The 27,941-nt window shown below is 38.3% G+C and overlaps 1 protein-coding gene across 3 annotated transcripts in view; it reads left to right on the forward strand.

Moving 5' to 3' along the window:
• The window catches only part of FBXW4 (F-box and WD repeat domain containing 4), a 93,810-nt gene that overhangs the window by 44,664 nt on the left and 21,205 nt on the right, over positions 1 to 27,941 (forward strand). For 2 of the 3 annotated variants that reach the window (XM_089509715.1, XM_089509717.1), the window contains one exon: positions 20,949 to 21,014. The exons of the other annotated variant lie outside the window; for it this stretch is intronic. In XM_089509715.1, coding sequence (XP_089365841.1) covers positions 20,949 to 21,014 — 66 coding nt within the window. The remainder of the gene's footprint in view (positions 1 to 20,948; positions 21,015 to 27,941) is intronic. 3 annotated transcript variants of the gene reach the window in all.

A 27,941-nucleotide genomic window follows, 5' to 3' on the forward strand; every position in this document is an offset into this window, starting at 1 on the left:
TACACTGTGTTGGAACATGGGAGAGGGTCTTCTCACACAAAGTACCCCCAACCATGGAATGCCCTTCCCTTCGAGGTCCTATTGGTGCTAACATTGATTTCATTTAGGTGTCAAGTGAGAACGGTGGGGTGCAGACCGCCAAAAAGAGGCACCTTCTTGGTGCCTCACTTTGCTGCACAGGAGTGCCACCACCTATATACGGCGCTGTGCAGCAAAGAAGGAGCTGTAAAAAGCGGCTCCTTTTTGTGGCGCTGCAAAGTGCCAGAGACAGCTCCGTTAGTTGCAGCTACGCAGTGCCGTTTGTAGGCGGCGCAGCTGCGACTTAATCATTGCGCACCCCATTTGTATGGTGCTGCACAACTGCGGCACGCTGACGATGTGCTAGGGTTGCGGGGCATGTGCATGCGCCGCCCCAAGGCAACCCTAGCACGTTGTGGATGTGCTGCAAAGGGCCCATCTATACAGGGCCATCTTGACTCTTTGTCAAAGTGTTTAGGTCTCATTGATTCATGTCAAATACTGATGTATTTTAAAAATTGATATTTTATACCTGTTTTAACTCATTATGTTTAGTATATTTTTGTTGTTATTGTGTGCCTTCAAGTTGTTTCTGACTTGTGGCAAATCTATCATGGGGTTTTGTTGGCAAATTTTTTCAAGTGGGGTTTTTCATTGCCATCTTCTGAGGCTGAGAAAGTGTGACTTGCTCCAGGTCACTTGGTGGATTTCATGGCCAAGATTTGATCTTGGAGGCTAAGCAGGGCCAGCCATGGTTAATACTTGAATGGGAGACAGCCAATACATACCAGGTGTTGCCGACTATATTTCAGAAAAGAAACTGTCAAAGCCACCTCTGAGTATTCCTTACCTATGATAACCCTATTAAATTCACGGGGTCGTCATAAGTCAACAGCAGCTTGAAGTGTGCACGCGCGCATGCACATACACACACACACAGAGGATCAATCAGTTCAAAACATCTATAGGATAGTGGACCTGTAGGTCAATTTATGGTTTTTCATTTATTGATTGTTTTAGAAAATCTATATACTGTTCTTCACTTTAAAAATCCACAAAAGTCTTTCAAAATATAAAATCAAAATATATAAAAACAAACATAAAACAAAAAGTGTTTAAAATTCAACAAGAGCAACGCCCACTGATGGATTTCTCCTGGTGCAATGGCAGAAATATAGCAGAACTCGAAGGAGGGGCAGCTCTGGATCTGCAGAAGCAGTTTTCAGATGGTGTGGTGTGTTGCAGTAGAGAGAGGAAGGGAAGGGAAGGGAAAGAAGTTTGATTGCAGTTGGCAGCACAGAACTGACATACACCTGTAACTCAAAATAACTGGGATATCAACCAAAATGAGCAGTTTGTAGAATGACCAAGCAAGCTAATGCTTAGTTGTTAGCAGAATCTCTCAACACCACGAGGCTACCTGAGCTCAAGGAGAAGAACTGGCAGGAGTAATATCGGAGCCATTGGCAATGATCTTTGAGGACTCCTGGAGAACAGGAGAAGTACCAGGAGACTGGAGGAGGGCAAACGTTGTCCCCGTTTTCAAAAAGGGGAAAAAAGAAGATCCAAACAATTATCGTCCAGTTAGTCTGACATTGATACCAGGAACGATTCTAGAGCAGATCATTAAAAAGAGAGTCTGTGAACATCTAGAAGGCAATGCCATAATCACAAAAAGTCAACACGGGTTTCAAAGAAAGAAGTCATGCCAGACAAATCTAATCTCTTTCTTTGATAAAATTACTAGCTTGGTAGATGGAGGGAATGCTGTGGATATGGTATATATTGATTTCAGTAAGGCTTTTGACAAAAGTTTCCCATGACATTCTTGTTAACAAGCTTATAAAATGTGGGATAGACAAGGCAACTGTTACATGGATTTGTAATTGGTTGACTGACTGAACGCAAAGGGTGCTCAACAATGGCTCCTTTTCATCCTGGAGAGAAGTGACCAGTGGGGTCCCACAGGGTTCTGTCCTGGGCCCAGTGCTATTCAACATCTTTATCAATGACTTGGATGACAGAATTGGAAGCATTCTTATCAAATTTGCAGATGACACCAAATTAGGAGGAGTAACAAATACCCCAGAGGACAGGATCAAAATTCAAAGTGACCTGAATAGACTGGAAAGTTGGGCCACAGCTAACAAAATGAACTTCAACAGCGAGAGATGCAAGGTACTGCACTTAGGGCAGAAAAATAAAATGCACAGATATAGGATGGGAGACACATGGCTGAATGAGACTACGTGTGAAAGGGATCTGGGAGTCCAAGTAAACCACAAGCTGAACATGAGTGAACAGTGTGATGCGGCAGCGAAAAAGGCCAATGCAATTTTAGGCTGCATCAGTAAGAGTATCGTATCTAGATCAAGGGAAGTAATAGTGCCACTCTATTCTGCTTTGGTCAGGCCCCACCTGGAATATTGTATCCAGTTCTGGGCGCCACAATTCAAAAAGGATGTTGAAAAACTGGAACGTGTCCAAAGGAGGGCAGGTGAAATGGTGAAAGGTCTAGAAACCATGTCCTATGAGGAACGACTTAAGGAGCTAGGGATGTTTAGCCTGGAGAAGAGAAGGTTAAGAGGTGATATGATAGTCCTGTTTAAATACTTGAAGGGATGCCATACTGAGGAGGGAGCTGACTTGTTTTCACTTGCTCCAGAGACTAGGACCCGGAGCAATGGATGCAAGCTACAAGAAAAGAAATTCCACCTCAACATTAGGAAGAACTTCCTGACAGTAAGGGCTGTCCAACAGTGGAACAAACTTCCTCGGAGTGTAGTGGAGTCTCCTTGCTTGGAGGTCTTTAAACAGAGGCTAGATGGCCATCTGTTGAAGATGATTTGATTTGGATTCCTGCATGGCAGGGGGTTGGACTGGATGGCCCTTGCGGTCTCTTCCAACTCTATTATTCTATGATTCTATGATTCCACATAGGGAATGCCACAGTGGAGAAACACACATTAGAGATCATCAAGTTCTTTTTAATGGTCACTATATCATATGTATGTATGTATGTATGTTTTTTCTACCTGTATGGAGCTTTATTCCAAAAATTGAGCTGGTGGTGGGGTTTCCCAAATTCACTGCACACACTTATGGGGTTTAGCTCCTGCCTTTACCGTTTTGTTTCAAAGACCTTTTTTTAAAAAATTGGGTTTTATTTTGGTAAAATTTGTGATGGTCATTGATGGTCAATGTGCATGCACAAGTAAATATCTCTTTAGCATTTTCTTTGTATTTAATCTTTTTCCCCATGCCATAAAAGTTGGCTGTACCTTGTGTTGCTTAGCTTTTCCATTTGCTGGAGGAAAGTTTAATGAAATGAAGGCTGTTCCATGGTTGTTGGACTCAGGCTGCTAATTGGAGGAAGAAACCCCATTTCCTCTTGGGATTGCAGGCTACACAGAGGTGACGGATGAGTTTGAGATTTATTAGTACATGGTTGGGGGCTCGAAAACCAGCACCAGCTGCTTGTTTTCTTCAGAAGAGAAGGCAGGAACCAGTGCCTGCTGCTCCTCCCCTATTCCAGTAAGAGGAATGAACTAAGAAAAAGGGATAATTGGAAGGAGCAGCTTGTTTGAACATAACCACAAGGCTGCTTTTAATTCTTGGTTTCTTGTATTTTTAGACCGATTCTGAAATTTCAAAGTGAAGGGCATCTCTTTGGCATCACACCTGCTGCTTGCACTGTAGGATTGCAGGGAACCCACATGTCTCTCATGTATGTGTTCACATCATCTAGCTATTTTAGTTATTGTGTAATTCAGGCTGGTTGTTATGTACCCCTTTTCACCCTTAGAAAGTAAAACATTGTGGCGCAACAATATTGTGCTTTTGACTCTGGAACTCTTTGCTATATATTAAATTTTTTGAAGCTCTTTCTCTCCTTCTTACTTGGTAAGCATCTCCTCCCCTCCCCCCACCTGCCAGGTAAAATGATTTGTTCCAAGTACTTCAGGAACTTGAACTGATCCCTTAATCTTTGTACACATTTAGTTGTTAGTTTCACATCTTTTCCTGTTTCTATAGTGGAAATCAAGGCAATATCCATAGTATTTTCAGATCTGCTTGGCTCAAGTAAAGTTGTGCCATCATGTACTTTAAGATGATCCTTGTAATGGTTTGATGCTCCTTGTTGTATTGCAGTTTAGTCTGCTTGTTTGGGGATTATTGAATTCAGCATCAAGAAGGAAGATTGTCTGCACAGTTAATATGTACTCCATTGGAGAGGTTAAAATGATATTTATAGTTTGGGGATGTTAAATCCTGAAAATTTTGTTGTTTTTCCTTTGGGTACAGGAAGAATTATGCCTTTGCTTTTGCCCTTCTGTGTAGAGAGATTATGTAGAAAAAACACTGTATGTGTCAGAAGATACTGTTGTTGTTTTTTAGAACTCACACATACTGTACTTCATAAACTCAACTATAAACCAACTTCATGTATAAGTCGAGGGCATGTTTTGGGGCTAAAATTATGGATTTTGATACATCCCGTGGATAAGTTGAGTGTAAAACTTAAGGACATGTAACAAAGGATCTAAAGGATAAAGCAAAGGAAAATTTTTTTTTACAAAATCCCAGCAAGCATAATTGTTTGCACTCACCTGAAGGCTGGATGGATGAGAGGATAGTCAGTGCCTCCAGGACAGATTACTATCTTGCCTTTCACCAGGGCAATGGTTCCTTTTAAAATATAGTACTTACATTGACTTGTAGATAAACTGAGACATGTTTTTAGTCAATTTTTGATTAACATTTCTAGAGGATTCAAAAATACACTGTATGGTATAAACTAAATACAATCATCCCCATTACAATTGGTAGCTATTTCTGTCATTAACTCCTTAGCAGCACTGGTAAAGGAGGTTACAAACCAAGTTATGCATGGTCTACGAGAAGATAAAACATCTGTTCTAATGGACTCTAGTAAGAAGAAATATCAGTTAAATATGCAAAAAGGCCACTTCTTCTTATTGTACCCAAAGGGTACTCAACAATGGCTCCTCTTTTTCCTGGAGAGAGGTGACTATCAGGGTGCCACAGGATATTGTCCTAGGCCCAGTGCTATTCAACATCTTTATCAATGACTTGGGTGATGGAATAGAGGACATGCTTATCAGATTTGCAAATAACACTAAATTAGGAGAGGTAGCTAATAGCCCAGAGGACAGGATCAGAATTCAAATGACTTTAACAGATTAGAAAGCTGCACCAAAACTAACAAATTAAATTTCATTAGGGGGAAATATAGGCTACTATGCTTGGGTAGTAAAAATTAAATTCACAGATAAAGGATGGGTGACACTTGGCTTGACAGCAGTACCTGCAAAAGGGATCCAGGAGTCTTAGTGGAGTGGATCACAGGCTGAACATGAGTCAGCAATGTGATGCATTAGCTAAGAAAGGCAATGCAGGCTACATCAATAGGAGTATAGTGGAGGGATCAAGGGAAGTACAGTTGTCCTTCCCGATTTGCAGACTTAGAGTCCGCGGTCTCACACATTCACAGACAGCAAGTGAGGTAGGGCAAAATGGTGTGCGCACCGGAGCATGCCACCATTAAAATCAATGGTGACTTGAATATCGGCGTTTTTCCAGATTTATGTGGGGGAGGGGTCTGGAACGGATCCCCTGCAAATCGGGACAACTGTAATAGTACCACTGTATTCTGGTTTGGTCAGACCTCACCTGGAATACTGTGTCCACGTCTAGTCACTACAATTTAAGAAAGATTTGAACAAGCTGGACAATGTACAGAGTAGGGCAACCAAAATGGTGAAAGTTCTGGAAACCATACCCTGGCTTACAGGGCTGGGTATGTTCAGCTTGGAGAAGAGAAATTTAAGATGTGATATGATAGCCATATTTAAATATTTGAAGGGATATCATATTGAGGATGGAGCAAGCCTTTTTCTGCTGCTACATAGAATGGGACCCAGAGCAGCAGATTCAAACTACAGGCAAAGGGATTCTACCTTACAGTACTTCCTTACAGTAATAGCTGTTCAACAGCAGAACATGCTGTATTGGAGTGTGGTGGAGTCACCTTCTTTGGAGATTTTTAGACAGAGGCTGGGTGCCATCTCTTGGGAGTACTTTGATCGTGTATTCCTGCATGGCAGGGGGTTAGACTGGAAGGCCCTTTTGTTGTTCCCAACTCTGTGATTCTATGATTTTATATCTTCTCAGTTTTCTGCTTCTTTGTGTGTACATGTTTGTTATCCCTTTGGCAAAAATACAAAACGTTTGATGATACAATACTGATTATGCTATGTACTGACCGTCCCAGCAAGTGTTTTCTGACATTTATTGTTTCATTTGCTTTTAAATAAATGACTGCTAAATGTTTACCTAGTAAGGAGTGTCCCTCAAATGGGAAGAAATCACCAGCTGGATCTCACTGATGGAGTTATCCTATCAATAGAAAACAGGGCATTAGTCTGCTAGTAGTAGCCAGCTATGCAGGGCTTTGTATATTTTTACCAAGAAAAACCAGCTCAGTAGAAATAAAATTAAATCCATGAATTTAACATCTAGATTTTTCAAATAATGTTTAAAAGTAAGAGTATTGTGACAAAAGAGAAGTGATTGCGTCATGGAGAGAGAGAATTTGTGGCTGTTGATGACTGTTAAGGCATTGGGACAAGAATGGATTGAAACCAGAAAACAGGGGAGACAGTTGTGCAGGGTACTTGACATTTCTGAACTTTTCAGTTTATTTGTGTAATGAGTAGCAGAATAAATTAATAATCGGGAATTTGGGGATTCCTAATATTTTGCCACATCATTTCTCATTCTGCTTCTTATTATCTATGAATTAATGTGATGGATTCCTATTCCTATTCCTGGCATATACCAGACATTAAAATTACATAGTCTCAATTCATATCATCTATTGCAGTACCTAGTCTGATTGTTTCACAAGACAGATCTACTTGTGGATGAGATTGTTCTTTCAAAATTGTCGACATTGTGCATAGACAGCTTGAACATTAAAGAGATTTTTAAAAAATGATCTAGTTGATTCACAGCTGGAAAGAGCTCTGTTTTAATGCACTATTATTTTGCCTACAATTATAATCAGCCTTCTGTATCCATGGATTCTGCATCCATGGATTCAACCATCCATGGCTTGAAAATATTAAAAATAAATAAATCCAAAATTTAAACCTTGATTTTGCCATTTCATATAAGGGACACTATTTTACTATGCCATTGTATGTAATGGGACTTAAACGTCCATGGATTTTGATATCCATGGGGGCTCCTGGATCCAAACCCCAGCAGATACTAAGGGCTCACTGTACTTCGTCCTAGATTCTAAGATTTAAATGGTGATTTCAAAGGTCCTGGTAATTAGTCAGCCTTCTATATCCATGGATTTTTTTATCCATGGATTCAAGCATCCATAGCTTGAACATATTTTTAAAAAAAACATAAATTAAAAAAAATACAAACCTTGATTTTGCTTTTGAATATAAGGGACACTATTTTACTAGATCATTGTATTTAATGCGACTTTAATATCCATGGATTTTGGTATCCACAGGAGGTCCTAGAACCAAACCCCAGCGAAATACCAAGGGTCCACTGTAATGTATCGTCATGAGGGACAGACTTCCCAGCACAACTGTGTTTTGTCCCTTTTAGTCTTTAGAGGTAGAGGGTGGGGAGAAGGAAAGGCTAGGAGCGACTGCAATTCTGTAGTGGTGCCTGTGCTTTGGCCTTTACTGAGAGAACTCTCTAGCTAAAGTTGCTGCTTCTCTTCATGCCCCTCCTCAGCAGTTGCTGCTTCTCCTTCATGCCCCTCCCCATCTCCAAGAAGTTATTGGCTGCATACATGTCTGGGTCTAATTCCCTCATGGGATACAGTCCCTTGGCAAAGTCCCACCACTGAGTGATGGTGGCTGAAAGAACCTTGGCTAATTATGGTAGACTCAAAATTACCACTTAGCTGTGTGCGCCTGCTGCTGGGTCTATTTGTTCATGGACTGTATTTAGTGGGAACAAAGCCCCTTCCCCTGCAGAGCAAGTCCAGCCCCAAGTGTGAAGCTACAGGTAGGAGCTTAAAATAAAGGGGTAATTACCAGTGTCTTCAGGTGAAAGCCCTGCTAAACTTCAATAGCCCAATATAGCCTGTGGGTTATAGGGGAGAATCCCCTTCCCCAAATAAATGATTCCCACCAGGCAATTAAGGGGAAATAATTTCTTCCAGTGAAGGAGGTATTGAGCTGCTGCTGAGAAATTGTGGCTTTTTTCTTGCCCTTGTTTGTCATTGGGTGAGGAAACAAAATGCCTTCACTGAGGTGGGAGGGATACTTTCCACATCTATACCCTATAACATCACTGCCTTTTAAATGCTTGAATGTACCTAGTGGGGAGCTGGGGAAGGAAAGAACAAGTAACAAAAAGGAATAGCTGGAGCTTTACACCTGAACAAGCTTTGAAAATTTTGACAATGCCATTCATAGCCTCCTACAAGGTGTGTGCATGGGGGGTGTCATTGGGACCCATCTAAGCTGTGAAACAAGAATTGTGTTCTTTGTCCACAAAAACATTGAAGCCTGAGGCTTAGAACGACTCCTGTTCCCTTCTTCTGCTTAATGGCTAGCTGTTGTAACTGTGGTATATGCTCATGGAGAAGTATTCTCTGTGCAACATAATCAAGTCCTTCAAGGTGATGGTCTTGAGAACTGAAGGGTTCCTACATTTGTATAAAGTTTGGTCATTGTGCATTGCAGTCCCTCCTGGTATCATCCTGATATTTCTGTCCTGCAAGTTTGCCATAGTAGTTTAGGATGAGGAATTATTTGTCTGTGGAACTCATTAAGAAACTAATGATAATGCAACTTTATAATAATAATAATAATAAATTTTATATGTATTTATATATTTATATATTTATAAATTAAGACTACAACAAAACCCCTTTTGTATTAAAAAATGCTCTTTTGTTTTTCAAAAACCTAACTAAGCAAAGGGATAATAGGGCATTACTTTAAAACATAATAAAAAGTTTGAATTTTCCAAGGCAGATGATAAGATACACTAAAGTATTAATATTCAATATTTTAAAAAAGTTTTGTTGAGTCATTTTTGCAATGGGGAATTCTACCATTTGTCTCCATTTCAATATCCGGGCTTTAGTTTAATTTGCTTGCTGAGTTTTTCAGAGAAATCTGCCAACACATTTAAGTCCTGTTTCATCATTTTCGGATAACTATGTTCATAATTGCAGGAATTTTGACATCTGCAATTCCTATGCTGATACATGTCACTAAAGTTTAGTGCTGTGTGAATTGTGAATGAGCCACAGATTCAGCCATGCCCCCTCTCCTCTTCCTATGCTGCAGCCATGTGGAGCTGACTGGAAGCACTTACTTTCATTTTAAATTAGAGTTTTTAATTCTATACAAACCAGAATACACTTTAGTTAACTATAGTTTATCTAAATGAGCGTAGATTAAATATAGCTTCTCAATCTAGCTTGTTCAGGTGAACATAATTAAAAAATGAAGGTACACTCGCCCCTCCACATTTGCGACTTTGACTTTTGCAGATTTGATTATTCACGGATTTTATTAATATGTTCTCTCTAGGAATATCTAGGTCCACCAGTGCAACTTTGTGGTCAACTTTAATCAAAAGTCGCATTGAAGGACCTAGATATTCCTAGCTAGAACACTCCACTAGGCATTTGTTATGCTTCCAGCACAATTTTATGGTCAATGTTTGGCAGATGTCGACCACAGAGTTGCATTGGAGGACCTAGTGATTCCTAGAGAGGTGTTCTCCAGGTAAAAACATAGTGTTTTTGTTATTTGTATTTCTTTTACATTCACAGAGGTCCTGTGCTCCTAACACCAGCGAATGTAGAGGGACAAGTGTAGTTCCTATTTTCATTTATAAACTATAGTAAAGCCTTTGCATCAAAAACAAAAAGCTGTGGAATGCTCTCAAAGACATGGGAATCCCATTATTATTATTAGTAGTAGTAGTATTAGTATTAATCTTGCCTTTTTCCCAGTGTAGGGACTCAAGGTGGCACTACATTTGATAGTTCTGTTGAGAAATCTATACTCAGGACTCAAGCCATGGTATTTCCCATCACTATGTATGGATGCAAAAGCTGGACAGTAAAAAAAAAAAGCAGATAAAAGAAAATCTCATTTGGAGAAGAGTGCTTAGGAAACAAACAAATGGGTCCTTCAACAAATCAAGCCTGAAATGCTCCTAGGAGCCAAGATGATCAAATTGAAGCTGTCATAATTTGGCCACATCATGAGAAAGAAAAGACAATATTTTTAGGAAAGGTAGAAGGCAGTAGAAAGAGAGGAAAATACCATGCCAGATGTCTGGACTCAATTAGGGAGGTTATGGGCACGAATATGCAAGACTTAAGCAGAGCAGTGAAGGACAGGGGGTCTTGGAGGTGTCTCATCCACTACATCACCATGAATCAAGGTCAGCTCGAGGGCAGTTAACAACGACAATGCAACTGATATCATTGTGATTGCGCCCGGGAAGAAAAAGAGAGCAAGACACTAAACAGTGGTTTGATGTTGAATCTAAACCAGATTAGTGTCTGAACTGAAGCTTGACCACAGACTATGGCTTGGTGCAACTTGTGAACTAGGAATGGAAACTTTGGTTTAAACTGTCGCACCCAGATTGTGAAATGGCCTGCCGGATGAGATCTGTGATATTACCACCCTAAACAGCTTTTAAAAAGCTATAAAGACGGATCTCTTCTGGCAGGCCTTTCCTGAATAGTTTCTCTGGCCATCAGAAGAACTCCATATGAACTCCGACCGCACTTTAGTCACAGTCTATAGTTTGCTGTAAAAAAATTTTTAAATTTTTTATTTTATTTTTATGTATGTTTTAATTCTTACATCATTTGATTGTATTTTAAGAGGGGGGGATTGAGGGTTTTGGAATATATGTTTTTTAATCTTTGTAAGCCGTCCTGATTGCATCTTGTAGAGGGGCGAGATATAAATAAATTATTATTATTATTATTATTATTATTAGTTCTTATTAACTGTAGGGGCTCAACAGACAGCCTGTCCAGGGGCGACTCTATGCCAGCCCTGAACGAGCTGGGTTGGGGATGTGGCAGCCGCACACCACACCCCCAACCTGGTGCAAATAGGAGCTGCGAACCGTGGTTCCTATTTGTGCCCTAGAACTAGCACCATTAGGGGCGCAGCATGCCCTTATGATGCCCCTCATGCACAGCGCCATTTAGGCGCTGCGCTTGAGTGACATCATCATGGCATGCTCCATCTGTACAGAAGTGCACTAAGATAGTGCTCAGGGCACACGGTAGGGTTTCTGAGCATGTAAACGCTCAGCCCCCACGCAACCCTAGTTTGGGCCCAGGTCGGCACAAAGTGGCAGCCTGTCCAGGCCCTGTAGTTTGTTATATATGAATTCACAACCATTGATAAATCACTTAGGACCATTGCTTTGTCTAAGGAGGTTGCTTCACTGGGAATGAGAGTGAATTTTTCAGCAGATGGCAAAACAAAAAAACAAACAACAGACAGACAAGCTCCATAAAATCATAGTTTGCTTATTGCATGTCCAGAAGCTCAAATTATTGTGTAGTATTATGTTATGTAATTTTGTGTTATGTTTGAATTCAGCAATCTCTTCTACATAGGAGATCTGAATTTCAAGATTAGAATGAATTTGGTGGTGATGTGTGGAAAAAGAGAAATGAAGGTTAAATGTGAAAAGTGCTGTGCAGTTAACTGTGATTTATCCATCTTTCTTTTTTCTTTTTGGCAATTGGATCATGGCTTTCCAGCCACAGTCTATGATTCTTTTATCTGTTCTTTTTTTAAAGTCATAACTTCAACAGGCATTTGCACATATATTGCATGAGACTGTGTATGGCCAATTTGTCCTGGTTTTCCGCCCCATTTGTGTTATATCACTGCATAGCATTCAAACCTGTTTTCAAAGTTGAATGCTTGAATTTTCAAGATACTGGTTAAAGCCTAGTCTTATGACAGTTTTCTCATCCACTCATTCCCTGGAAATTAGTTATAAATATTTTCCTTTACCGGGTACGAGGTTGGTTTCATTTGTACAACAAACATTCTACAGTTTTGTAATAACTTATGTCTAAGTAAAAGATCTGTAAAAGAGACATTTCTAGGATTGTGGTGATATAAAAATGACAGTGTTTATATATGCTCCCTTTGCAATCTCTGTCAAGATTTAAGTTTAGCCATTTTGGGACACATGGAAAAGGTACCGGGTGCATTCTTTTGACACAATAACCCAGAGATCCAAGGGAACCCTTTGTTCTCACGAATAAACAGTGTACTGGTGCTTTGTGCCATATCTTGCTTATTGAGGACCAAAACACACTGCAGAAATAATCCATTTTAAGACTACTTTAATTGCCCTGTCTCAATGCTATGGAATCCTGGGAACTGTAGTTTTATGAGATATTTAGCCTTCTCTGTCAGAAAGAGTTCTGGCGTCACAATAAAGTACAATTCTCAGGATTCCCTGGCACTGAGCCAGGGCAGTTAAAATGATCTCAAAGTGGATTGTTTCTGCAGGGTGTTCTGGATTTGAATTTCTTTCTGCCAACAAACCAGAGAAGGAAGCTAAGAAATTCGTCCTCTTGGTTTGTTGAGAGAGAAGAAGCCAGAGGAGAAAACATAAGAGAAGACATGACAAGACAACCAAGGAGTACTGTATAGTTTTAAGTCACACTTTCTGAAAACAACTCAACTTCATGCACTAGCATGTTGTATTTTCATAACAAGCCAAGCACCCATAGATCTCTGTTTTGATGCATGCTGTGAATGCATCACAGCATTGGATCAATATATCACTAAACCATGGTTTGGTGATGTGTGTATATTTTTGTGTACAGATTAATAGTAAACTTTAGCTCACTTTTATATTTGAAATGGGGAAAACAAGATAGTTAAAACAATGCACGCAATTACAGATTGGACAAATGATAGTTACTCCTGTCTAGCAAATTGTGTGTCATCATTCACAGAGGGACCAACAGACTCAGAAAAGGAAGTAACATCTGAATGTACTGCCTATTCATTTAACAAACCATGATTTGGCATTATAAGTGAAATAAATTCCTGTCTAGCCCTAGCCATAATAATATTAGAAATGACTAGTGCAATATAGATAGCTGGATAAGTAAGGGCCTACGAAGCATACTATACTATTTTGGGGGTCATTCACATTACGTTATAGACCGATTTGCAAACCAGTTTAAAAGGTTTCATGGCTATGTTACAGGTGTTAAATTTAAAAGGCTATTTCAGAGCTATTAATGACATCGAGAGATCCCATTGTATCTAATTATTTGGATATATAACATACGTCACATCTGTTCAACAGATAGACATCCACTTTCCTCTTCTATGGAAGTATTTCTTAAGCCATCTGATGTGGGGAACTGGCAGTTTTCTTTTCCTAGTATGTCAGGTACTAACACTATATGTTTGCCCATTGGCTACAACATTTATTTTCTGATAACTCTCCAGGGACTAGCAGCTGATGGCTTGTAGACCAGCACTAGTCCATGAACCACCACTTTGTATAGCACTGATCCTCCTGATTAGTTGCATTGAAGATAATACCGGTAGAGTTTGTTCAAACACAAACAAGAATGAATCAATATAATAGTGAGGGACTTACAATGTAAGAATTACAGTTTAAAAATGGCTTGCTGAAAATATTTTAAGTATCCCATGGGTTTCTGCCAGACAAAGCAGGAGAGATCTTAGATTCTTACATTTTCAAAAATTAGGTTAGCAGCTAGATTAGATGGAGTGTGAAAAGATAATTGATTTCTGAGGACTACTTTGAAACTATCTTTCTTTCTTTGGTTTGCATTTTATATGCAGTGAACAGTTCTTGGCCTAGTGGGAAATGTGTGCTTTGAAACTAGCTGAATTTTTAAACTTTTATGTTTACCTTTGGATAATTTATCTGCAGTAATAAAGGTATCAAGAACCGATTCTATGATACTTACCCGAGAGTACAGAGTTGCAAGAAAAACAGCACCCTCCTGAACATGATTCCATATTGCACACTATTGAACTTCCATGAACTGGACTTAAATTTTGCTTCAAAATACACAGCAGAAATCCAGTTTGAGACCACTTTAACTGCTCTGGCTCAATGCTAGGGAATTCTGGGAACTGTAGTTTTGTGAGACATTTAGCTTTCTCTATTACAGAGCTTTAGTGCCACAATAACCTATGATTTCCAAGGTTCCGTAATGGTGAGCCAGGACAGTTAAAGCAGTCTCAAACTGGATTATTTCTGCAGAGTGTTTTGGACCATAGTTAAGTCTATGTGCTTAATGCTTGTGAATACATTTTCTGAATCTGATTGTCTCTAATCTGTTTAAAATAGGGCTAGACAAATAGGGCTAGATAGCCCTACAACATCCTGAAATAAAGTGTTCTGAATTTGTAGAAATCAAGCCTGATGGTAGGCATTTGAGTAGAAAGCACCTGGGATTTCCCCTATCCCCAGCTCCAGCTCCAAATTTTAAAATGTTGGGGCGGACAATGGTTTGTGTGTAGAAGTGGTATGTGTGCCAGAGATTGAAGATGATGATCAGGAGTCTGGACTATAAACCAGACTTGAAACAATTAAGCAACTGGAGTCAGACTTACAACCAGTCTTCAGTGTATGGCATCCCTTTTCTAACCCTGTCTTTAGAATTATGGCTTTCTCCACACCTTACAATGCTCTCCTTAGTGTGAAATGCAAATAACCACATCCCAAGGGCCAGTTTTCAGACTAGGGTGGGAGGCAGCACACACATGAATTATTGATATCCTTCTTTGCCTCTATTGTTGGTGCTCCCCGCCATTTCCTTCTGGGAGAGGGAATACTGTAAATCCTGGAAACAGACCCTATCTCTTACCCAACATTTGTTCTCTCTTTATGTTGAATTTGTCCTTCATAGCACCTGGAGGGACCAGGCAAAGTTCCTTCTGAAGCTCCTCTGTGTACAATTTATGATGCATGCCTGAAGAGCAATTTGCTCTCAGGCTGGTTGCAATCTCGCAAAATAGCACTATACTTGTGTGTGCAGAGACTTGAAGAGAGCCATACCTAATAAGATCATTGCCCAAAATTCTGCTAACATGATGGGTTTTACCATTTGTCTGCTATGTTTGGTAATATATTAGCATAAACATTATGGGCAGGTAAATTTGAACAGCATAATTGGTTTTTTCCAATACATCTGGAGGCCCAAAGATTGAGGACCACTGTACTAGACAGTAGTAGAACTGTAGTTTAAGATCTGGGGGCAGATGTGTAAGGTGATGTTTTCCAGGAGAGAAAAACAGTCTGTTACTATCTGGTCACCTCCTGGTATATATGCTTAGTTGGAAATGCTTCATGATCTATGGCAGAAGAGCGAGGTGTAAATACTATAAATTAATTAATGATGTGTAGACCCTACTTAGGACCATCCACTCACCTGTCTCCTGCTCTTTGCAGTGTTCCTTCTGTTGGGAGCCCTCCTCCCATCATTTACCAGCAGGGGGGACGCTACAAGTTTGTGTGACCTTAGCACTAAATTCAGATTGCAGTAGTTACCTTCTGTAATGATGTCAACTGATTAGGTTAGCAGGGCTGGTGGCAGCCACGATAAGACGTGACATGTTCTAATGATTTGCTTTAGCAGGGGCACAGGAGCATTGAGGAGGAAGAGGCAGGAAAGGCGGGGGGCCCACAGGTGCCGACAAAGACTTTGACCTTTGCTGCTATAATATCAGTGTTTCACAGGCCAAGCGGTTCGGTAACCCACTTCCAGACCATCAAAAATTGATTTAATTGCAATTTTTTCCCCAATTTGGAGCGCCGGAGCTTGACTAATTGGAGTAATAGAGAGTAATAAGGCTCTGATTAAAAAAAAGCTTTCCTCTGTCTCCTTTTGTATCCTGTGTCATTGCCTGTCAGAGGTCAGGGAACCTGCATATTCTATTAGGCTGAGTTGCCTTCATTTGGACAAATTAGTTTACCCAACAGTAATTAAAATGCCAATCTGGGTCGGGAAGAGCTGAATGCAGTTGATGGGCACATTGGTGAAGGATTTGACAGCTTTGGTGGCTGCCCTTGCTAGAGTGTCCGTGTGGACTCAAAGCTGCAAAAGTTTGGGTCTACATGGCAAGCTCATCTGAGTAGCTGAAAGAGGCTCAGGCAAAAATGTCCTGTTGGTTTCACATCTCTGTGTGCTTAGTCCATCTCCATGTTTCTTTATGACATTTGATTCATTCTCCCACATGCCCAGACTTATTGTCCCCCAAAGACTGCCCTCAGCCCCTTCGGCCACCCCACCCCCATTTCCTAGTTGCAGGATTCTTGCTAAGTAATAGCTTCTTTGTTTTTTGGTTGGATGAGTCTTCATAAAGAATACTTCCCAAAAAATTGTATGGGATGGAGGACAGATAAAAGATACATATCTCACCCAGCTTCTCGAGTCAAATGTGTAAAAAGTAATGTACAATTTAAAAGAAACTCTTCGTTCAGAGGTTGGAGAAAATGTGAGTGGGGACCCTTGAAAACATAGAACAACAAATCTTAGTTCTGAAAAAGGTAGCAACCTATAGATTGCCTAAATATTTGGAAATCAAGTGTAATACATTGCAATATGAATTTCTTGTTTTTGTATGCCTTCAAGTTATTTCTGACTTATGGCAACCCTAAGACCCTGTCATGGAGTTTTCTTGGCAAGATTTGTTCAGAGGTAGTTTGCCATTGTCTTCCCTTGAGACTGAGAGAGTATGACTTGGCCAAAGCCACCCAGTGGGTTCCATGGCTGAGCTGAGAATTGAACCCTAGTTTCTAGAGTCATAGTCCAGTGCTCAAACCATTACTCCTTGCTGGCTTAGCTTTAAATCGGCAATCCTTTGCTTGATAAGGATTTTACCCTCTGCACTGAGTTGTTTTTGTGCTACTTCTGAACTGCCTAAATGTGGGATTGCAGAATAATCTGGTTCAGCATAAGGAAGCTGTTCAATGTGAATAAACTATCAGAAAGCAGGAACGAACACACACACACACACACACACACACACACACACACACACTTTCCCCAGACAGATCATGGAAGTTGAACTGTAACAACATCTGCAAGACCAAACTTTCTGCTGCCTGGACTAGATGTCAGTGTAACAACGTCATTTACCTTCATGGTAAATGATAAAAATAGGTTGCCTAATCCTATTGACAAGTTATATATGGTTTTATTGCATTGTACAACAGAACAGGGCTATACATACTCTGTGAAAAGGTTATAGTTACATATTAGGGCCTGCCAAATTCTGTGTTTAGAATTGACTGTGAAAGCTGAGGAAGATTTTATATACTTTCTTTGCCTGATGATTTTTCTAGTAATTAGATTTGCAAAGGATTTGAAGTTGGTTAGCATGTTTTCAGAGAAATGTATAGTGAGGGATGGATGACCCAGTAGGACAAGGAGTAGTATCCTAGTAGGAAGATAGCAGCAATGATAATAAGTCCAAATCCTTTGAAAATAAGATTTCAGAATAAAGAATCACCAAGGTTTTTTTTGCCCATATAGCCAACTATTTGGATTTGATATATATTTTTAAAAGAAACCTAAAATATGAGTTTTTATAACTTCTGTTTAATGTACATTGGGTGTGGAGTTCATAATCAATCCTTTTTTGTATTCTTGTAATAAATACTAAAGAATCATCTTCGTTGACTATGTAGTAGTGCTTCTTCCATGCTCCACCTGTTCACTCACTTTACATATTTACTCCATTCCTTACCACAGTTCTGCAGGGTAGGTCAGTGTTGTTGTCCTTTTATGGCAGATGGGACTGCTTACCAAAGACATTGGTGGTATTCAAAACACCTACATTCTTCTTTTTATTTCTTCCTTGTCCTTTTTGCATTTGGAACTAATTGCACATTCTTTAACTTAATGTGTATCATCTATGTTTTATTTTATTTATCTATGTATTGCTTGCTGTTGGTATCCTAGCTGGATTGTGTGAACCATGTAGTGAGTTTTATGGCAAGGACAGGGTTTGAACATATGCAATTACATACAAAAGTGATTTCAGCCAATAGTGTAATTTGTACTGCAGAAAATACAACTTGCTGTATTTGCAGAGTTCTGTAGAATAGTATGTTTCTTTGTGTTGACACTGCCACACTTCATACATCTGGGTTGCAGACTCTTTCTAAGCAAGGGCATATTTATAACGGTATTTCATTTGCAGAAAGGTTTGATGCAATAGCCTTAGAAACAGAAGCATCTGGGCTTTAAATTATATCAAACACAAAGTTGTAACTTCTCTATCCACTTGAGTTTTGTCCTTTAAGTTCCTTCGATCAGGGGAGCTTTCCACTCCTTCATTACAAAACAGTACTTAATGTTGGAGGAGCTTTTCCTTCTCAGGAATGATGTTTCAGAAATTTGAAACTATAAGTATCCCCTTTATGCACCAGAACAATAGCAACAAAGTCATCATTTTGGAGTTGAAAGGGCATAAAAGGACTTCAGTCTCTTTGCCCTCTACATCTGAAATATTCCAATTATGAGAACTACGGATCCTCTTCTGCAGTAAGATGGCAGGGTGAATTGGTGGGTCAGGATCTGTGTAGCTGGAGGGAAGTGGTGCTAAGCTAAGAAGCAATTTGGAAGTCAACTGCCGAGAAGTTTCTAATCCCTACCACAGACTGGTTTGGAGGCTGTACAGGCAGAATGGCAGGGATTAGTGATGGTGGTCTCCACCCACCTCTCCTTTCCTATTGACATACCTTGATGCTAATTTAGACCTGTGCAGCCTCCAGAGGGATGTTGCATACCTTCTTCTGAAGGAAATGATGTGTGTCTGTGTAGAGTGAGGGAGAAGGAGGGGGCAGGGGAAGAAACAGAGAGAGAAATCTTAAAAACCCAATTGCCCACTTCAGTGATTTCCAAGCTGCTATTATGTTTCTAACCACGGTAATTGGCTCTACCATTTATTAATGGCTTATGGTAAAGGCAGGGAAGGAGGGAGACAAAACCCAGCACCTAGCTTTGTAGTTTTGGGCTCTATTGACTGCAAGACTGCTTGCTGACTTGGGAGTCAATTGATGTGCCGCTCTGTACTTAAGAGTTTGTTGGCGTTCTGACCTCTCATCCTTGATAGCCCATGAGGTGTGGAAGTAGAGCCTTGTCTTTGGCATCAAGTATGGAACTTGTGCCTCCAGCTTGCTTGGTCAAGAGAACATGTTACTGGTTAATGCACTAACAGGAATCTCTGTGCTGGCTTTCACACTAGCACTATTGAACATAAAGAACATGTTATGTTATGTTTTAAACTCTTTTACAGCGACTGTATGAGATATGTCATTAGTTTATAAAGGGAAAAATAGGACTTTTCTAACGTGGGATCTACCCAGGTTGAAAAACATGAATTTGAGTGATAATTCTCATTATCTCAGCAAGTGTGGCCAGTGAAAGTTGTAATCCAACGTACCTGGAGTGCTTCCATTTGAATACAATTTTAGTAGTATTTCTAGACTGCCCTGTTTCAGGTGAGGGTCTTCATACTGTAAGTATTTCTGTTCTGAAGTGAAACATTTATTTTGTGATAGTTGTTTTTTGTTTGTTTGTTTGTTTGTTTTTGTCCAGGAGATTCAGGAATGGCAACAGTATTTATAGAATCATAGAGCTGGAAGAGACCACAAGGGCCACCCAGTCCAATCCCCTGCCATGGAGTAATACACAATCTAAGCATTCCATATGAATAGCCATCCAGCCTCCTTCCAAAGAAGGAGACTCCACCAGTCTCCAAGGCAGTGTATTCCATTGTTAAACAGCTCTTAACATCAGAAAGTTCATCCTAATGTTTAGTTGAATCTTTTTTTTTCATGTAGTTTGAATCAATTGTTTCATATTTTTTGAATCCATTGAATCCATATTCTTCTTTATATACATTATGAAGCTGCTAAAAGAAACAACATTTTGATCCATATTTCCATAGTGGAAAAAGCAGTTGGGTAGTTGTGTGAACATTATAATAAAATGCATACTTTTCCTACAGAATGATTGGAAATAAAGAGCCTTTAGGAACTCCAGTTGTGCATTGATGCTAATAGCTGGAGTTTAAGCAGGTTAAACAAATTGTGTCAAAGACCACTGTGGACTATTTCTTTCACATTCTCAAGTGTGTGCTGATACAAACCATATGTAGGTTATATCGACCAGGAGATACAATGCCACAAATTAGAGATGTATCTAGATAGAGTGTGGGCAAAAGGTGGGTAATCTTGAAGTGGATTTTGCAAGTGAATGCTCCCTTGCCATCTATCTAAAGAAAAAAATTAGGGAACAAGTTACGTGTTCCTTCTGGTCTTGTCTTGATGGCATGATGCACTTCGTTTTTCTATTTACTCTACTTACTGTCGACTTACTGCAATCCCTTAACTTTTATAATGTTTTCTTGGGCAAGGAATACTCAGAGTTGGTTTTACCAGTTGCTTCCACTGAAATACATTCTACAGCACCTGGTATTCATTGGCCATCTCCCATCCAAGTACTAACCAGGGCTGACTCTTTTTAGCTTCTATGATCAGACAGGATCTGGTGCTTTTAGGATACTTAGGCCCTACACTTGCATGATTTGTATTAGTGTTGCTCTAGAACAGGTGTGAACAGACCTCCTTTCTATGTTACTGCTCTATTGCCTTGACTTGGATTGTCACATCAACATGTATACTACTTTACCTTGCAGCCTTTTGCTTTTTACTGTTGTGCAGTCAGGGCATAGAAATTCTGTGTATTGGATTTCTTTAAAGCCTTTGCACCTGTACTCTGTGTAGTTCACTACCTTATTAACATTATAGGAAATAAGTCTAATGTTTATTTTCTCCTTTGACAGTTCATTTGTGACAGGAACAGCATGCTGTGGACATACTTCACCTTTAAGAATCTGGGACTTGGGGAGGTAAGAGACTCAGACAGCTTTGGAAATGGTTAAAAGAAATATCTTCCTCTTGATTTAATGCCTTTAGAAATCTTATGATCTGATTATAGCTAGAAGTTAATGGTTAACAAGTAACATAGAAGTAGATAAGATCTCAAATCATATGCTTTAACTCTGAGCATTGAATGCTAAGGTAGAGATGTTTATGCAGTTCTTAACACAGCCATGCAGTATATTGAATGATATCTTGCTTATTTCTCACCAGTTATTCTTCATAATTGGGATATATTTCCTAAATTTTGAACCATGTCTTGGGTCTAATTTTGTCTTGACAATTTAAACCCATTACCACTTCCATTCTAATGGGAAGAAAGGCCAGTTGATCTTGTCTGTGGAAATCCATTTAGTTACCATGGGCACGTCACACACTCTCAGCCTCTGATAGAGTCACCCTAGGGTCACCATAAGTCAGAAATGGTTTGGAGGTACACAACAAGAGAGCAAATAATCTAGCCCTGGATTAATTTTTTTCTTTGTAATATTTGATATCTGTGAAAACCTCATAACTCCATTAATCATTCACAGCATTAACATAACAGTGTGAAATAAATCATGACAAACTAATTTTCTGAAAGAGGCTGGCAAATAAAAAGGCCTTTTCATCTAACACTAAAAATGGCTCCAAATGACCTTCCTTTGGGACAGAATACCAAAGACAGAGCCCCCAGGTAAAAAGGCCCTGTCATTCATCACCATTCACTTTACTTCCAGTGGGAGCACTTGGAAGAGGACCCCAGACACTGGGTTTTTTTTCAGGCAAGTCCAGGTCAGTCTTCCAGTATAAGACAGTTTGGGGCTTTGTAAGTTGAAACCAGCGCTTTGAACTGTTGCTTGAAAACAGACAGTGAAGCTATTATGATATGTTTGGTATGTCCAGTGCCAGTGTTACTGCATTTTGTTGTTTCTTGCGGTAACTACAATTTTTGAACAGCATTGAAAGGAAAGCCCCATGCACAATGCCTGGCAATAGCTTACCAGCATGGATAATTGTGTCGAGGCCTTACTGTCCAAAAAAGGTTGAATCTGGCACTTTTGCTCAGTTAATGGAAGGTACTTCATGCCAAAGGAGCCCCCAAAGTTATGGCAACAAATTTAATTGGTTTCTTTCATGTATGCAGACATGATCTGGGTGCAGAATTCTCTGTGCTGCAGAGATAGGGCTAGTTAAGTGAAAATTGAAATGAATTTTCTTCATATATAAGGTGTTGCCCAAGGATTCTATCAAAAGAGACCCTATCAGGTGAAGCTCATATTCTTGTTTTTTGTAGCAGATAATAGACTGATGCTTATTTTGCTGACATACAAACTGGAAAATTTTGTGATGCCCTTTTCTTATCCCCAGAATCAAATGTAGGAAGTTCTAATAAAAATATGAAATACCAATGTACAGTGTATGTTAAGTATAAAATAACAAAATGTAAGGGTTTTTTTTTGCTTTTAAGGAAATATACTTTAATTTTTTTAAAAAGTTCTCTTCAAAGTTACCTAATAGGCTCGTGTGAAATTCCTTAAACATTTCCAGTTAATAAATTTCCAGCTGCCAATCTTGATTTCACTTTTTCTGAGAAGACTTGTGTAATACAGGAAACTTTCTTTGGTGAGCTCATCTATAACGTTTCCCATTTTACACTTACTAGCTGTTGGAAAGTTGTGTCCTCCTATCTGTTTTTCTGGCCCAATAGGTGGTCTTCTGTTCCTACCAAAATACAAAGCTGTTGGTATAATTTCAGTAGCCAGTGATCCAATTTTCTCTCTCCTTAAGTTGAACTATTGATCCTACATGCACCAATATACAGTATACTGTAGTTCACATCTTCATTTGATGTCTCTACTATACTTTTTCAACTGTTGCACAGTGTGGTGTTTTTGGATGCTTTAAACGGTTAAAAGTAAATAATTTGATAGGTGGTGGAGATCTCATTCTCTCATATTTGTATATTAGCTGATAGTGTTGGATAAAATGGGGTGTGTGGGTTGGAACCTAGGTGGAGCCTCCTTAGTAATGAAAACTTTATCAGGCTTTGCATTTTGCATAGTGTTGGATTTGTACCGTAACCTGTGTGATGAGGGCTAATAGCTTTTGCATTCCTCTTCTCTTTCAGGATAAAAGTAATCAGTGTTGAATGTACATTTTGCAGCAGTTTGTCCATATAAAGCTTTATAATGAATTATCTGTATTACATATGTTATAATAGTATTTAATAAAATGGCAGCATAGTTGTTAGTGAACTGATTTGGACTCTGAAGTTACTTTATATTACATGTAATGTAGTTCCTGTATTTTGACAAAAAGAAGAATGATAGTCAACAGATTCTGTGCACACCCACCCGCACTCCCCTCCTTGTCCATGAACTTGTCCTAGGTTTCCTCAAATAGAAGTAATTCTCAGAAGCAAGTGGGGAGTGGCTCTGTCACCTTTTCTGCCTTTCCTAAGGAAGCCTTCACAGATAATAAAGCTATGTAGAAAATAGGATTAAGGTAATGAACTGGCAGGATGGAGTTTGATCTTTCAATAAGGCAAAAGCCTGACTGACAGGCAGAGCTAAATCCTGGAATCATCCAACCAATGGGATGCTCTCTCCAGTGGTTGTCGAGTGTCACGGATTCCTCTCTTTTCCATTTCTTGTAGTGGAATGCAATGGCCGCCCCTTGTAGGCCTCACAAATGGGGAGGAGCAGAGGTTGCCCAATTTGGGTGTCTCTCATATATGTTAATTGGAAGTTTGTAGTTGGTGCAGCACCTTCACATTAGACATGATAGTGGGGATATGTGGTATTTTCAGAGAGAAAGGATTAAAAGTAAAAGTGTGTGTGTGTGTGTGTTTCACATCACTTCTTGTATCTCTGAATATAATATGCTCTGGTAAGAGAACAACTGGTACTTTTGTATGCACATCCTCACTGTAAAAGATAAGATAGGAGTATGTGCAAAAATTTATGCATGCCTAGAAACAGCAAAGAATTCTCTTTTTTATTTTTAGAAAATTTTATTGAATATTAAAAACAAACATGAATCTTAAAAACAAACTAATCTTCTTACAATCATCCACGTCTCATACTTCTTAATATATCGGAATACATCAAGACTGAGTTGAGAGTTTACAAGACTATTATAGGAGTAGAAATATTAACAAATAAAGTTTCCATAGAAGGTATACTTGAGTCGTTAATACATACTGGAAATAATTATTTCATTACATTTAATCTACATTTCTTCACATATACATCCTATACAATACTCACTCTTTTCTTATCTATTAAAAATATTATTTCTTCTCCTACTATTATTCACCTACAGTATTTGAAAACTTGAAAATTTGAAATCAGAATCAAAACCCCCTTCTTCTTGAATATTCTTTACTCCTTCTATATGTACTTCATTCTTAAATTCTCTCATTCTTACTGTTTTATTTCTTTCCTTTACCTTTCTCTTCTTTCTCCTCTCTCCTTGTCCCTCTCTTCATCATTTCCTCTCTTCTCTCAATCTTTACTTCTCCCTCATTCTCTCACTTACATTCTCTTCCCCTTCCATTCTACTCCTTCATTCTTTCTATCACCTTCTTCTCTTTCTACTTTCATTCAGCTTACTCACACCTTCTTCTACATATGTGGCCCTTCAAATCTACTTTCCATACTTTCTCATTCTTCTTACCCATTCTTCCGTTTATCATTCATACTTGACTTCTTCCCTATATTGCTGGGTTATTTTGTATTTTTGCCAACCTTTTTAATATTCTCCTGTGTACTCTAACATGTTTTTATACCGTGCTTGTATTCCTTTATATTAAATTTGTGTTCAAAACTATGCGTATTGTTTGTTGTTGATTTTCTATTCAAATGTGTTTACCATTAAGCGCCCATTTCCCAAATTTTATTACAAAAATGTATTTAACCAAGTTTGTCTGAGACTTTATAAACGATCATTCTCTTTTATCAATTAGTGTTATCAATTTTTTTATCCTATATCCTTTCATTTTATACTGTTTAATCTTGTTTTGAGGGGGGTACTGTGTATATATGGATATATTTTAGTCTGTTGTACGCCGCTTTGATTGCTTGGCAAAAAGCGGGATAAAAATAACATTTTTATTTATTATTATTTTATGTCTCTTTTATCTTCTCTCCTCCTCCTGTCCTTTCCTTATTTATACCCAAGTCCCAACTTTGTTTAATCTTATGACCACTTTTAGTTATAACTAACTGTAGCTATTTTACCCCATTCATTATCCAGACAATTCAGAATCTTATTCCAACTGTTTTCCCTTTCCGTTTTTGTCTGATTTCTAAGGAGGGTTGTTAATTCATCCATTTCTATGGCATGGTATCCACTCTTTTGGCTTTCCATTTTTGAGTCATTGCTAATCTTGCTGTTGTAATTAAGTAATAGAGGAATTTACCATATTCTTTATCTAGCTCTTTTCCCCACATATTTAACAAAAATGTTTCTGGTCTAAATTTCATTTTTCTCAGGAGAATTGAATTAATTACATCATGTACTTTTATCCAATAATTTTTAACAATTTTACACATCCATAAACAATGGTATAGTGTCCTTGGTTCTTTGTTGCACTTCCAACATAGATTATTATTTGTTTTATATATTTTTGACAATTTTTCCGGAGTTAAGTACAAGTGAAAGAATATCTTATAGAAATTTTCTTTTAAATTTTGGGATTCAGAGTATTTTAATCTTTTCTTCCATACCAATTCCCATCTGTCAAAATCTATAGAATATCCAAAAAAATTTGCCCGCTGAATCATGTTTTCTTTAACTATTTCCTCTTCTTGATACCAATCCATCAAAATTTTATAAAAGCCACTTATCCAATTTGTATTATTCCCTAACCAGATTTTGTCGAAATCATTTTGATTTAAGTCAAATCCCAAAGATTTGGAGTCATTTTAAAATTGTTCCCTAATTTGCCAATATCTAAACCAATCTATTTTAAATCCTTCATTATTCAATTTGTGTTTTTAATTCATAGTTTCCTTTGTTGTCCTTCCTTAGGATGTTTGCATAAGTCAGCCAATTTGAAGCGTGACTGGATTCCGTCCTTTGCATGGCTTCCTGAGGCGAAAACCATAGAGAAAATTTTGGCATAATTCTGAATTTGTATTTATTCCACGTCTTTATCAATGATCTCCTGATACAATGCAGATTAAACTCACTATTGGCTTTTGTCTTCTCGTAGCTTAGATAAGCATGCCAGCCAAATAAAAGATTTTCTCCTTCTAAAGCCAAAAAAGTAGAAGATATTTTATCATCTGTATTTAAAATCGAAATAGGTCTATAATTTTAAATTTCTTTTTAATCCTTTCCACGATGCAGGAATTCCTTCTTCCAAAATAGAATTCATTGTTGCCTGTAAGGGACCACATAGTTCTTTTGCAAATGCTTTATAAAATAGTGCTGTGAATCCGTCAGATCCTGGGGATTTTCCTAATTTACACTTTTGAATTGCTTTCATAACTTCTGTGTATGTAATAGATTTGTTTAAATCATCAATTTGATCTTTTACTTGGTGCTTTGAAATCATGATCCTCTAAATATAACTGAATCATATTTAAATCTAATGGTTGTGCTTGATACAAATTTGTGAAAAAGTTGAAGAATGCTTTCTTTATTTCTTTTTGTTGATTAATGGTTTTCCCTTCCTCTTTTATTTCGACTATAGTTTTCTTTACCTTTCTTTTTCTCAGTTTCTTGGCTAGATTCTACCCTATTTTATTTGTGTATTCAAAAAATTTTTGTTTTAGTAATTTGAGTTTTTTACTAATTTCTAATGTATTTTTCCTGGCCTCCTGTTTCTTTAAAATATTTATTTCATCTATTATTTTGCGATCTCCTGGATTGGCTATCAAATGAAAAAAACATTTGGGGAAGTTTACCTTGATTTTGTTTTATATTAACTTTGGATTTACGATCTATACCTGGATCAACTACACCATTTAAATTACTATCACCTTCTTGTAATCTAATTTATCTAGTTCCTTGTGTATCCTTTGATAGAACACACCTTTTTTTGTCTTGAGGGCAATATATACCTAGTACCAAAACTTTCTCTTCTTCCCATTGTATCTCCACTCCTATAAAATGTCCTGATGGGTCGTTTAACACTTCTATTGCCGGAATATAATTTTTAAAATAGATTGCAACCCCTTTTTTCCTATTTTTAGTGGCCGAAATGAAATCTTTTCCTAATTTTTTATATCTAATTAGTCTTTTTTCTGTACTTTTAATATGAGTTTCCTGGAGACAAATTATATCACATTTTTCCTTATCTAAATAGTGAAAAACTCTTTTCCTTTTAATCAATGAATTTAATCCTTTAACATTAAAGGTCATTAGTTTAATTTTAAAGCTTCCCAATTCAATCAAATTGGTCTAATCTAATCTTTTATCTTTTTCTTTTTAAACTCTTAATATGATCCCTCCAGTTTTGGATTCTATTAATCTTAATAGAAACAACAGAGAATTCTACCTGGTGCTATCTTTATTGTGAAATTTTAAAATCAAAATTCAATTTTTGTGTGGCCTGACTTAGAGTGCTGAGACCTGTATTTCATTGTAGAAGCAGTCCCAGGTAGTAGGACACATCCCTGCTGGAAAAGCAGCTTGGAACGCTATGTTGTTGTTTACTTGTTTTGATTAGCTCCCAACTTTGATTAGCTGCTAACTCTCTCTTGAGGTTGTGCCTCAAAACACCATTCAAACCTTAGGAGAAACCCATGAACTGTGAGCAAATACACAGGCACATTCCATACCCCTCACCACACCCTAAGGTTGGGTCTCACGTCCGTATTCTCTTGCTTCCTTCTATGGTCAATGTTGATGTTACAAGAGTTAAATAGATTCTTCAAGCTTTCTAATTTTGTGTTTCCTTTTGT

Source organism: Sceloporus occidentalis, unplaced genomic scaffold, assembly GCF_023333645.1.
Source record: "Sceloporus occidentalis isolate IW3139 unplaced genomic scaffold, rSceOcc1.0.p SCAF_2, whole genome shotgun sequence".
Taxonomy (NCBI): Eukaryota; Metazoa; Chordata; class Lepidosauria; order Squamata; family Phrynosomatidae; genus Sceloporus; species Sceloporus occidentalis.